Source organism: Sinocyclocheilus rhinocerous, unplaced genomic scaffold, assembly GCF_001515625.1.
Source record: "Sinocyclocheilus rhinocerous isolate Xijiao unplaced genomic scaffold, SAMN03320098_v1.1 scaffold2541, whole genome shotgun sequence".
Classification (NCBI taxonomy): Eukaryota; Metazoa; Chordata; class Actinopteri; order Cypriniformes; family Cyprinidae; genus Sinocyclocheilus; species Sinocyclocheilus rhinocerous.
In genome coordinates, this window is record NW_015631094.1 from 42474 (window position 1) to 56947 (window position 14474).

General features: G+C 42.0%; 1 protein-coding gene and 1 pseudogene across 1 annotated transcript in view; both read left to right on the forward strand.

The window, feature by feature from the left end:
- LOC107741582 (gap junction gamma-1 protein-like) overlaps positions 1–1347 on the forward strand; it is a 6475-nt gene extending 5128 nt beyond the window's left edge. The window contains exon 3 of the mRNA XM_016554333.1: positions 123–1347. Coding sequence (XP_016409819.1) covers positions 123–136 — 14 coding nt within the window. The 3' untranslated portion in view covers positions 137–1347. The remainder of the gene's footprint in view (positions 1–122) is intronic.
- Positions 1348–2669: 1322 nt separating this feature from the next.
- LOC107741584 (lactase-phlorizin hydrolase-like) overlaps positions 2670–14474 on the forward strand; it is a 13290-nt pseudogene continuing 1485 nt past the window's right edge.

The following is a 14474-nucleotide window of genomic DNA, read 5'->3' on the forward strand; positions in this document are numbered from 1 at the left end:
TTTTTATTTTATTTTTTTTATTTTTTTGAGAAGTTCACAATAGAGACTAATGTTGTTACTTTCTCAGAATGAAGATATGTGAGTTTTAATGAGTTTTCTTTTTCTCTCTCTGTCTCTCATAGGGATCCGTGCTTGATTGAGACTAATAGACTATCATCTGCTTTCCAGTGCAACAAAGCGCCTCACCTGTGGTTGGCATTGCTCATCTTGAAATGCAGAAAGTGTCTGTATGTGTGTGTTGTGTATTTTATGTTTGGCTGCTGAACATTGTGTGAACCGAGTGGAGCTTGCGCACACTGGTGAATCTGTAAGAATATGTCGTGCAGTATTATGGCAAGTGAATGCTAAGTTAAAATCTCAGAAAGCAACATCTCACCAGCCAGTTATACTTGACATCAGCCATTCTGCCTGATACTCCAAAGTGCCCAAAAGCTAGTTAGGAAGATGGTTGTTATACTCCTCAGTCACTAGGCGACTGTGCAATGTCTCTCATTTCTTGTCATCTCTCTCTCTTTTTTTTTTCATAGGGAAAATAAATTGTGGTTCTTCCATTTGTTTACCACACTTCTTATGAAGTGCCAAGGGTTGCATCTCAAAAATGCCTTAAACTGGAGTTTACATATCTTTGCCATTCCAAAATTAGATGGACGAGCCAGTGTAAAACCACATCAGAAATGTAGTTCAGTGTGTTTAGAACCGTTCTGTGTTTTGAGTAGTGGACCACAATTAGTGTATGTTTGTAATGAACAAAATGGAAACCTGGAAAATGCTTGAATACTTGTGAATCAATTATTGATCTACAAAGAAGCTTTTGATATTCTATTTGCATTTTGAGTACTTTACCTGTATATGAGAAGTATTTTGGTTACTATGCCTCTTATTTTGAAGAAGCTTTTCTGTAGGCTACCATTTCAGTCTTATTTGTTTGCTTTTTGTTTACTTCTATGTTATTTTCTGAGGCTTTAAACAAGTTTGGATTTCGTTTCATTTGACCAGCTGTTAGAAAGGCAAACTCAGCTTTTCAGAGAATGTCTTAACACAATTGAAAGCACTAATAAAAAAAAATCATTTAATTTGTTTTTCCCCCTTTTTTTTTTTAATAGTTTCTTTTCAGGTTGGTGTATCATTTTGCCTCCTTTATGCAAATGCAAATCATAAGTTGGTCCAAATGCAGTTTACATTGAATAGCAATAAGGTCTCAGAATTGAAAGCCATAGAGCCTAATGTTTTATACATGGTACCAATGCAATATGTCGTCTTGACACTGTTTAATTCACCCATGTTTGTTAACAGCCAGGTTTTCCATCTTTTGATACATTTCTCCAGGATCATCTCAATTTTTTTATATTTTCTAATGCTTTTTGTAAGGTTTTGTAAAGTATGTTGTAATCTTAAAATAAACCTTTGGTTTAAAAAAATGCAGCCATGCCTTATTGTTCATTTTTCTGTGCTTCCAAGAATGATTAACTGGTCTTGAATAATGACAGACTGATATATCGTTGAGGCTGGTTAATGGGCCACTTGGCTTATTTGAGGTGTTTAACCATTGCCTGATAAATGGTCTTTTGTGTCATAAATACTATGTCACAAGTATTTACAGTGAGTTGATAAGTAAATGCCTTATTAAAAAAAATTGTTAATGTGTTTTATTTGTTTGTATCTTTCAGTGAACTAATATTTGTTCACTCACTTCCTGATTTTAAATTACATTTGCGTTTTATGTATCACCAACTTATATTGAGAGTACTAGATTACAGTAGAGATTCGAATATGCATAGTTTATTGTGTTTCCCATGACTTGGTCAAATCTACTTTAACTTTTTCCTCAACTGTCATCTCAAAATGAACACTTTGTCATATTTCATAAGCATAATGATGCCTAAATTCCCTTGGGCATCACTGCAATAATTTGAGATTGGTTATAAATAGCATACTCAGACGAAACAACAACAACAAAATGATTTGACTTGTTTCTGCAATAATTTTAATATCTATAATTTTCCAATTATATTCCATGTATTTAATTGTATACATGTGTGTAATTTGATATCACATCTTGGCCGAATACCTATAAGTAAGGCTATATACAGGGGTATCAAAAAGCTTTACTGATCAACCACTGATCTTCAATTTAGCCATTTCTCAAATGTAAGAATGGTTAATGAATCTCATTGAACAAATGAGAGCTTCTCAGGAAACTCTGCTGCATTGCGCTCTAGTAATCCATTCACCAGCCACCAGTGAAATCTCTTCATGTCACTCTAGTGCAAAGTACTTGAAATATAAATTTATAATATTTATATTTATAATATAAATATAAACTTGTGGATATCAGCTCGGGACGCTTCACTGCAAGTTTGCCCAAATGGAAAGGGGGGATTTTCTTTAAGATGAAGATAAGTTTAGTGCAGCTAATGCTAAGGTGCAGATTTTTTATTTTTTTTTATATATATTTTTTGTAGCCCTAGTGTTTCTGGATATCTTTACAGTCAAACACACTTATCTTAGTCCAGAGTTTATATAATGAAAACGTAACGACTGCCATAAACTGTTCTACTTGGATTAAAGTTAAACTGCAGGATTGTAACACTGATATGTATACCTCCCCCTTAGATTAGCAGTAGTACTTATAAAGAGCTTTGAACACTCTTCCCCTTTGTAGAACAGTCATGATGAAGGTCCTAGAGGGATTTCTTTCTCTAGGTGTGTTGGCTGTTTTTTTTGGAACTACTGTAATGCAGAGCAACAGGACTTCATGTTACTTGCTGGCCCTCTGAAAACCAGACAGACTTCACCATCAGATGAAGATAATGCGTTTAACTGTGGAGGTCCACTGCCTCAACAATCCAGAGCCTACTTCCTGTACCTTCAGAGCAGAGGGGTGACCCACTTTAAAGTTCCCCTGTCCTGGTCTCTCATCCTTCCCTCAGGTGATCCCAACCAGCCGCATGAAGACACTGTGAAGTGCTACAAGACGCTCGTGCAGCAGCTGACTGAATCGGGCATCAAACCTCTGCTGGTTCTCCATCGTTCTGCTGTACCAGAACTCTTCAGAGCCAGATTTGGAGGCTGGGAGAATCCATTACTGGTGCAGATGTTTGAGCAGTATGCAGGATTTGTGTTCAGTGCATTTAGAGATCTTGTGGACACAATCATCACATTCAGTCACCTGCATGAGCTACATGAAGTGCAACTTCAAAATGCTGTCCAGTCTCATGCAAATGTTTACAATGTCTATCATCAAATGTTTAAAGGTAAGACATGAGTTTATTAATTAATTATTAAATTAATGTTTCATGTACACAAAACAGACCAGGGCTAGTTGTCAATGGCAAACTCTCAGTAACTCGTACGTTTTGAGTCAAAAGTCCAATGTATACTTCTCGACAAAACCATTCTGATGAAAGCCTAAATAGTTTCTTAAGGCAAGTTATTAAAATAAATAAATCAAGTCAGGTTGTCATTTTGAATGTAATTTTATGCAAATTATTATGAGATTATGATGAGATTATGATTTCTGTTGAACCAAATAATGTGTGGATCTTTTTGCATGATACCTTTTACATAAGCTTCATAAATATCATGCTAAATTGTTTTATAGTTTAAATTTAGCTGGGAAAAAAACTTTGTTGTTATTAGTATTAGTATTCACTGGAATATACTAATCCCAGTACCCCCATTACATAGTTCTTTATAATAGTACAATGTTGATGTCTTCGTGATATTTTTTGTTTTTCAGCACTTCGTTTGTCTCTTGGGATCAGAACCAGTGATATTAACTCCATTTATCAAATGGGGCCAAAATCATGGTAAGTGTTCAAGACAGATCATCATATATTATGTTGCTGCATAGTTATTATTATTATGTATTTTATGCTATATGTAGCATACATTTTATGTAATTTATATATATATATATAATTATAATGATATATATTTTGTATTTTCTTTTGTTGATTTTGATTGCTTCCATTGTCTTCATTTGTAAGTCGCTTTGGACAAAAGCATCTGCTAAATGACTAAATGTAAATGTAATTTATCACATACTTCTCTTATCTCATCTTCAGGCATATGTGGATTTCATCTCTCTGTATCTGCAGTACAACTGCAAATTGGAGACACTTCTAATGGAGGAATTGAGGAAGTTGCAGGTAATGATTATGATTTATTGTGGCTCTTGAAGTAATATATAATCATCTTCACAACAGATCGACCCACTGAATAATCATGAGATTTCATAAGACTTATCTCAGCTGGTTTTTAATATTTAAAGGCTGCTTAAATTACTTGACTTGACAGAATATTTCAGGACACTGGAATGACACTTGACGCTCTTGTTTCAGATTGGCAGTGGTCAAAAGCCCATCCTTGTGTATCAGTTGACAGTCTGTCTCCACTGTGATGGATATGAGAATTATTGTCCAATGTCTAAGATGCTTTTTATAAAATTGAAATACCAGATGCTAACCTAGTTTTTTTGCCAGTTTTACAGAAGAAAGATCTTCACATCATGGGCTATGACATCACACACCTTTTTGAGAAGCTAGATCAGGAAGAAACACACAAAAGGTAAAGCTGAGACCAATAAGGTACAAATATCAGTAAATAATAGTTATGTAATAGTCAGCATAACAAGTATGTTCTCATTTAGTTTGCAGATAAAAAATACTAAGACAGTCTCACATCAGAAATCAGCTTCTGCATTCTCATACCAAAAGGTCTGGGAGAAATTCAGAAGTCAAACTGAAGCGGAGCGTGATCAGTTCTTGAGTGGCTCGTTCCCAGTTCATTTTGACTGGTCCGTCTCCAGTGAGAGTTTCAAAGTGGAGGGTGGATGGACTGAACACGGGAAGGGCGAGACAATATGGGACCGATTTAGCCATGAGGGTCATGTCTTTGAAAACCAGACCACTGATTTGGCCTGTGATAGTTATCACAAGGTGGACTATAATGTGTATCTGCTTAGGGGCATGATGGCACCTAATTATCAGTTCTCAATTTCCTGGGTTCGCATTTTCCACACTGGGCGCTAAGAAAGTTTGGTTGAAAATGGTGTTGCTTATTATGACAAGATGATTGATACACTCCTACAATCCGGCATCGAGCCCACTGTTACCCTGCATCACTGGGACCTTCCCCAAGCTCTGCAGGACTCAGGCGGCTGGAAAAATGACTATGTTGTGGAAACTTTCAAAGAATTTTCTGATTTCTGCTTCTCACATTATGGAGACAGAGTCAAAACATGGATCACCTTCGGCAGCCCGTGGGTAGTGAGCAACTTGGGGTACGGAACAGGGGAACATCCCCCGAGAGTGAAAGACCCAATAATCGCATCTTACAAGGTGTGTCTGTCAATCTGAGAAATATTATTATAATATATTTTTCAGATTTTAGAAAGTGACAATTCTTTGTTTGCTTTTGCAGGTGACGCAAAATATTATAAAATCTCATGCTGAAGCCTGGCATATTTATAATGATAATTACAGAAAACTGCAAGGTGGAAAAGTGGGTATTGCTCTTAACTCTGATTGGACAGAGCCGAGGAATCCCTCAAGTGATCAGGATGTAGCAGCAGCTGAGCGTTATCTAAACTTCATGCTTGGCTGGTTTGCTCATCCCATATTTGTGGATGGAGACTATCCAGCCATGCTGAAGGAACAAATTAAGAAAAAGGAAGATTTATGTGGTAAAGAGCTGGCAAGACTCCCTGTCTTCACTGTTCCGTGGGGCCTTTGAAGATTATTGAACTACATCTCTTTTGAGTACTTGTCCTTCACAAAGGTGCCCATCTACATCACAGGAAATGGAATGCCAACTGAATACAATGGTGATGTGTTCAATGACACTGAGCGTGTCGACTATCTCAAAGCCTACATTAATGAGACAATGAAAGGTAAGCATCTTAAGAAAACTGGTCAGTGTATGTGAAATCAGAGAGATGGTGACCTAAACCTATGGTCTATAATGTACTTCTTGCCGATTCTAATATTTTTATATTTGAAATATTCATTATTTCCAGGTCAAAAAATTTTGATCTAGGAAGCTTCAGAATCAGAATCAGAATCAGAATGAGCTTTATTGCCAAGTATTAATGAGACAATGAAAGGTAAGCATCTTAAGAAAACTGGTCAGTGTATGTGAAATCAGAGAGATGGTGACCTAAACCTATGGTCTATAATGTACTTCTTGCCGATTCTAGTATTTTTATATTTGAAATATTCATTATTTCCAGGTCAAAAAATTTTGATCTAGGAAGCTTCAGAATCAGAATCAGAATCAGAATGAGCTTTATTGCCAAGTGTGCTTACGCACACAAGGAATTTGTCTTGGTGACAGAAGCTTCCAGTGCACAGACAGGATGACAAGTGACAAGACACAGATAACAAAAATAAACAAGTGATTGAAAATAAATATGTGAAAAACAATACACAATAGACAAGAGTCAACAGACAATATAATGTATGTACATATGTGCTATATACAAATTATGCAAGGGAATTTGAATATATGTAAGATATGTTAAATCAATAACATATGTATAATAAATATAAGTATGGATAGTGGGTATTGCAAATGTTTTATTGCACGGGGTGGGGGGGGGGCATTTAACTGTTCGTGAGGTAGATGGCCTGAGGGAAGAAGCTTTTCCTATGTCTGGCTGTTTTGGTGCTCACTGCTCTGTAGCACCGACCAGACGGCAACAGTTCGAATAGGAAGTGGGCTGGGTGTGAGGGGTCCAGAATGATTTTGCTAGCCCTTTTACTCACTCTGGATGAGTACAGTTCTTGGAGGATAGGGAGGGTTGTACCAATGATTCGCTCAGCAGTCCGAACTATCCTCTGTAGTCGTTTAAGGTCAGTTTTGGTAGCTGAGCTGAACCAGACAGTTATTGAAGTGCAGAGGACGGATTCAATGATGGCCGAGTATAACCGAACTGAAGTCCACGAACAGGATCCTCACATAAGTCCCTTTTTTGTCCAGATGTTGCAGGATGAAGTGCAGCCCCATGCTGACTGCATAATCAACAGACCTATTTGCTCGGTAAGCAAACTGCAGGAGGTCCAGTGATGTCCTTCAGATAAGCCAAATCCAGTTTTTCAAATGCCTTCTGACCACAGACGTTAAAGCAACAGATCTGTAGTCATTAAGTCCAGTAATTTTGGGTTTCTTTGGGACGGGGATTATGGTGGAGTGTTGAAGCAGGAAAGGACTTCGCACAGCTCCAGTGATCTGTTAAAGATCTGTGCAAAGATGTAGGCCAGCTGGTCGGCACAGGTTTTCAGACAGGCTGGTGTGACACTGTCTGGGCCTGGTGCCTTTCTTCTCTTGTTCTTTCTGAAGACCTTACGCACATCGTCTTCACTGATCTGAAGTGCAGGTGTGGGGGAGAGGGGGGTAACTGGAGGTGTTAATGGTTGTGTAGAGAGATGTTCAAAGCAGGTGTGAGGTGTGAGACCGGTTTCGAACCTACAGTAAAACTCGTTCAGGTCTTCAGCAAGTCGTTGATTCACCTCAGTGTTGGGGGATGGTGTCTTGTAGTTTGTAATGTCTTTCAGGCCTTTCCACACTGAAGCCGTGTCATTGGAAGAGAACTGGTATTCTAGCTTTTTAGCGTAGTTCCTCTTAGCCACTCTAGCTCTAATAAGGTATGTGATCTTAAAAATGATTGTTGGCAATACTTTCATATCATGATAGCTTGGGACAAACTTCTCTTTTTGCAGAAATAATGAATACTGCAGGGGGCTGAAAATATATGAAAATGCTGAATCTGCAATAATCATACAGACCTTTGTTTTAGGTAGCCAAAAACAAAGAGCAAGCCATGAAGAAAATTAGGGAAGCCATAGCCTTACGAGTTTTGAACACAATCTTCTACCAATGTAACAAAATATTTGCCAAACCTTAACATCAGGCTATCTAATAAAAGATCACTATCTAAAGTTCATTAAATACATACACTTTGTTGTTAGTAGTAGTAACTACAAACTACTACACTTTCTGTCCAAACAGCTGTGCTTTTAGATAAAACTGACATCCAGTGGTTTACAGTCCAGTCTCTAATGGATGGATTTGAGGGTCCTCAAGGCTACAGTCAATGATTTGGATTGCACTAAGTGGACTTTGAAGATCCTGACAGACAGAGAACCCCCAAAGCATCAACATATTAATACTCAAAGGTGATTGCGAAAAAAGGATTTCCTGATACTAAAGCAAGTGCTAAGATGCAAATATATGGAAATAAAATTGAGATCACAAGATTCCCTAGTCTGCCTCCATCTGAAGTTCCTTCCAAATCCAAGGTTGTTTGGGAAAAGTTCTCCCCTCAGACCAAGTCTGAGAGACAGCTTTATCACTATGGTGCATTTCCAGAGGAATTCCATTGGGGTGTCTCGTCTTCAGCATATCAGGTAGAAGGTGGCTGAAATGCAGATGGAAAAGGGCCAAGTGTTTGGGATACTTTCACTCAAAAATCTGGAAATATCCCAAACAATGACAATGGCGATATGGCATGTGACAGTTATAATAAAATAGATGTGGATCTATACATGTTGAGAGCCCTGAAAGTTAAAACTTACAGATTCTCCTTGTCATGGTCTCAAATTTTTCCCAATGGCTATAAATCTTCTCTTAACCAGAAGGGGGTGGACTATTACAACAGGCTCATAGATGGTCGCATAGCAAACAATATCGCACCCATGGTGACCTTCTACCACTGGGACCTGCCACAGGCTTTGCAGAACATCAATGGTTGGGACAACCCTGAAATGATTAACATATTCAATGAATATTGTGACTTCTGCTATGCAACATTTGGAGACAGGGTGAAGATTTGGATCACATTTAATGAACCCTATACCATTGCATGGTCGGGATATGGACTGGGTCAGATTCCACCTAATGTGATTCAACCCGGAGATGCTCCATACAGGGTTGCACACAACCTCCTGAAAGCTCATGCACAAGGATATCACGCTTATGATGAGAAATACAGGGCATCTCAAGGAGGTCTGGTATCCATTAGTCTGAGCGCTGAATGGGCAGAACCCCTAGACATCAATATTCCTCGAGAGGTGGTGGCTGTTGATCGAGCCCTTCAGTTCCAGCTAGGCTGGTTTGCACACCCCATCTTTAAAAATGGCGACTACCCTGATGCCATGAAGTGGCAGGTTGGGAATAAGAGTGAACTTCAAGGCTTGACAGAATCCAGGTTGCCTTCTTTTACTGATGAAGACAAAGCCTTTATCCAAGGAACAGCTGATGTATTCTGCATTAATACATACACTACCAAAGTTATGCGTCATGTGACCAGCAGACTTGATATTGAGTCTTATCAGTATGATCAGGATGTTGAAAAGGACAATGTAGATGGCTCTATAATACAGCTGTTAATGAGCAGAAGGCTGTTGATTGGGGACACAGGAGACTTCTTAACTGGTTAAAGGAAGAGTATGGAGACCCTGAGAAAATGGTGTGGCAACAGGCACTGACATAGATGACACTGATCGTATATATTCTTCCTGAAGACCTATATTGATGAGGCTCTTAAGGGTATGCTAACACTGTTTCTAATACACCAACTGTTTGTGCTGTTTATCTTTGTGCATAAAATCTGCAGAAATCATAAATCAATATATTTTAAATGTTACAAATTATATAAATATATAAAATGTATATATGATGATGATGATGATTTTTTATATTATTATAAAGCCTACATTTTATTTTATCTTAATTTTTTTTTTTTTTTTTGGTTATTTAAAAAAATATTATTAGAAATGGAATATGTACAAAAGTAAGAATTATTTCTGAATGATGATAAATAGAATAAAAATTATATGACAAAATGCTGACTGGGCAGGCATATGCACAGTTGGTAAATAAGAGGTCTGAAACACAATTGTGTTTAGTCTAGGCCTATATGAAAGCTTTGTATATTGTGTTCTAGATGGTTTTGAGTGCAAAAAACATTGCTTTACATGAACATCTAAATGTACTAAGGTGATGTTCTACAAAAATCCCTTATTTTGGCATGGTTTGGGTGCATTTTATGCAAATGACTAGCTGAGTGAACATGCATTCTCATTTAGAAGAATATTCTGGACCATATATAAGTGAACAAAAGTAAAAACAAAGTTCCGTGCATACACACCTGTTAATTTTGCAGACATTTTTGCATTTTTTTCTGCATTAAAATGCAAATTTTACTAAATTATTAGTGAATGAAGCCTACTGGGTTTTTTTTTTTTTTTAACCTGACACACATTTACATGTATTCTCTTTTTAGTGCACAATCTGGATGGAGTACGTGTCAAGGGTTACATTGCTTCCTCTCTAATGGACTCCTTCGAGTGGCTGAAAGGCTACACTGTTGGCTTCACTATGTGAACTTTAAACTTTCAAGTCTGTCAAGAACTCCAAAGCGCTCTGCTCATCTCTACTTTGATATAATGAGAAATAATGTCTTTCCACTGACAGAGGAGGAAGAAATGTTATATGGACATTTCCCAGAGGGATTTATGTGGAGTACAGCAACTGCTTCCTATCAGGTACAATCCATTTAACACATAAAACGTTTGAAAATCTTATTAGTTCTGAGTGTCTTCAAATGATGATTTTTTTTTTTATGTTATGCTCAAACACCACAGATAGAGGGTGCCTGGAGAGCCGATGGAAAAGGTCTCAGCATTTGGGACAAATTTGCTCATACTCCGGAAAAGATATCGCAGGATGACAACGACAATGGTGACATTGCCTGTGACAGCTACAAGAAGATCGCTGAGGATGTCAATAGTCTCAAAACACTGAGGGTCACACACTACCGGTTCCCTCTTGAGCTTTCACGAGACATCACGGAGACATTTCTCCGTTATGGGAACTTCTTCCCTTCCAACCTTTCCTGAAGTCCTATTGGCTCACATCAGTCCAAATGACTGGCCAATTGTCGCAAAGTATGCAAATCACATACAAATACTGACGCGCTTGAGAGGCAGTATAAAATGCGGTGCACGCGACAATTACGTCAGAATCTTCTCCTTCACTTTGCTGAATAACCTAAGAATATGGCTTATAAACTATACCCCCGCTTCAGTACGGCGACAAGCGCTTGAGTCGCTTACCCACTCACCAGCAGTAAAGCGGCAAGGAGTCACCTGGTGCCCCTGCGCGGAAAAGCGCGCGAAGGCGAGGAGTCACCTGATGCCCCTGCACGGAAAAGCGCGCGAAGGCAAGGAGTCACCTGATGAGACTGTGCGGAAAAGCGCGCGAAGGTGAGGAGTCACCTGATGTCCCTGCGTGGAAAAGCGCGCGAAGGTGAGGAGTCACCTGATGCCCAGGCGCGCCTCTTATCAGCCTTCCAGATTTCGGTGGACTATTACGTCAGTTGTTCACACCCCTACGATGTGGTGTTCAACTAGATCGTATAGCCATTCACAGTCTGTAGTGACAGGCGCAGATGCCGCCGCCCACACCGGTCAAAAAGACTTTCCAGCAGCAGACCACGAGATCGAGGTCTTCTTTGGCGCATGGTTCATCGCAGTGCAGGGACACCAGGCCTGCGACCGCTGCTACCAGGAGCCAGATGTGCGGAGAAAAGTGTAAAGGGACCCGGGAAGAGGCGCCACGGCAAGCGGAGAAGCCCGCGCCGTGACTCCCGCCCACCGTCAGCTGCCAAGCCACTGTCCTGACAGCCCGGAGAGGAGGGACGAGTAGCCTACGCGATCGGCCCAGCCCCCAAGCTGTCTCAAAATTGTTCAAATTTGTGTTTGATGTGTGTGTGTGGGATCATTAAAAAATGCATACAAGTGCACAAAAGAGCTCTTTCCTCCTCACTCAGTCAATGTAGCGCCGCTCGCCCCCGCCTCAGAGCGGTGGAGAGCCACTGCTCACCAGTGTTGGGGAAAGTTACTTTTAAAAGTAATGCATTACAATATTGAAGCCCGCGCCGTGACTCCCGCCCACCGTCAGCTGCCAAGCCACTGTCCTGACAACCCGGAGAGGAGGGACGAGTAGCCTACGCGATCGGCCCAGCCCCCAAGCTGTCTCAAAATTGTTCAAATTTGTGTTTGATGTGTGTGTGTGGGATCATTAAAAAATGCATACAAGTGCACAAAAGAGCTCTTTCCTCCTCACTCAGTCAATGTAGCGCCGCTCGCCCCCGCCTCAGAGCGGTGGAGAGCCACTGCTCACCAGTGTTCGCATCCAACGACCAAGCCGCTGAAGCTGCTATGTCAGTTCCTGAGCGCGTGGAAAACTGTTCTGGGAATCTCACGCTGGTTACTCGATGTGATAGAGCGTGGATACGCCCTTGAATTCAGACACAGACCACCCCGTTTCAATGGCGTTGGGCGTTCAGGATGATAAAACAGATCCTGGTGCAAATTCGCCCCGGGTACTGGTTGCGTCCGTGAATTTAAAGGACGCGTACTTTCACATTCAGATAGCAGCGCATCACAGACGCTTTCTGAGATTTGCTTTCGAGGGCACAGCGTACCAGTACTCTGTTCTCCCGTTTGGGCTGGCTTTGGCCCCGCGCACTTTCTCGAAGTGCATGGACGCAGCACTCGCCCCCCTCAGAGCGAGCAGGATGCGCGTTCTCAATTATTTAGGTGACTGGCTGATCTTAGCTCAGTCACGGGACACACTATAGACAGCCATATAGACAAACTGTTTCATCACTTGGAGTTCTTGGGGCTATGTGTGAATGTGCGTAAGAGCATTCTCGCCCCGAGTCAGTCTATAACGTATCTGAGAGTGTGCTTCGACTCGGTGGAGATGCACGCTCGCCTCTCTCGGTAGCGCTCGGCGGCCATTTTGTCTTCCCTGCACCATTTCAGACTGGGCAGCTCTGTTCACTTGAAGGAATTTCAGAGGCTGCTGGGGCTCATGGCGTCTGCTGCAGCGGTATGTCATCTGGGCTTACTACACATGCGCCCCCTGCAATTATGGTTGAAATCTCGAGTCCCTTGGACGGCGGCAGCGGCATCAGTATGTCATCTGGGTTTACTACACATGCGCTCGCTGCAGTTATGGCTGAAATCTCGAGTCCATTGGACGGCGTGGACTTCGGAACGTTTGCGCATCGCGGTCTCCCGCAGCTGCATCGAAGCTCTGAGGCCGTGGCGCAAAGATCTCTTCAGCCGGGGGGTTCCCCTGGGCTTGATGGCGTCGACTCGCGGATGGGGGGCAGGGTGCGAGGGCATGCCGGCTTCAGGGCTGTGGTCAGAACCTCAGAGCCGGTGGCACATAAACCGATTGGAGCTGGAAGCAGTGTTCTTAGCTCTAAAGGATTTTTGGCCGCAGCTGGAACAACGACATGTACTGATTCGCACCGACAACGTCTGTGGTTTCGTACATAAATCGCCAAGGGGGCGTACAATCCAATGCTCTGTACAAGCAGGCAGCGAATCTCCTACTATGGACGGACCGTCACTTTCTCTCCATCAGAGCAGCGCACATCCCCGGTCTCCTGAACTGCGGGGCAGAAATGCTTTTGAGGAAGGGGATTCCTCAAGGAGAGTGGAGGCTGCATCCCGAGTCAGTTCGGATGATTTGGAGGTGGATCTGTTCGCCACGAGCGAGAATGCGCACTGCCCGCTGTTCTTCTCCCTGTCTCACTCCCCGCTGGAAGGGGACGCTCTGACATCGCACTGGCCAGCAGCCAGGCTGTATGCGTTCCTCCGATCAAGATAATGCAGCTGGTGATATGCAAGATCAGGGAGGAGGAGGCTTTGGTGACACTCGTCGCCCCGAACTGGCCGAACCAGCCTTGGTTCCCAGACCTGACAAAGCTGCTGGCGGCGCCGCCCTGGCCGATCCCCATCAGGAAGGATCTGCTCTCTCAAACGAGCGGCTCGGAATGGCACCCCAACCCGGAGTTATTGAGCCATCATGTGTGTCTGCTTCGGGGATATCAGAGGAGCTGACCGCCCTGCATTCTCATGTGCTTGATACGCTCTCTGAGGCACGGGTGCCCTCCACGAGACATTTCTATGCTCTAAAATGGGGAGTGTTTGTGGTGCCGTGATGTTCATATCGACCCGGCTGCTTGCTCCGTGTCGGATGTTCTGCGTTTTCTACAGTACAGGCTTGATAGTGGATGTCTACCATCAACACTGGCCGCTATTGCCTCGTTTTGTTCCCCGCTGGGCGGGCAATCGATCGGTAGGCACGCGCTGGTGGTGAGTGCTCTTAAGGGGCGAGGAGGTTACATTCCCCGCGTCCGCCTTCAGTTCCGCCCTGGGACCTAGAGGTGGTGTTAAGAGCTCTTTCACAGCCACCATTCGAGCCTTTAGCATCCGTTGATATGAAGGAGCTATCTCTCAAAACTGCACTTCTTCTTGCCCTCGCTTCGGCTAAGCGCCGAAGGAATATCCTTTGCACATTAGGGCCCACTCAACAAGAGCTATCGCCTCCTCCTGGGCGTGGTCGAGAGGTATGTCTATTCAAGATATATGCTTTGCAGCCGGCTGGTCTTC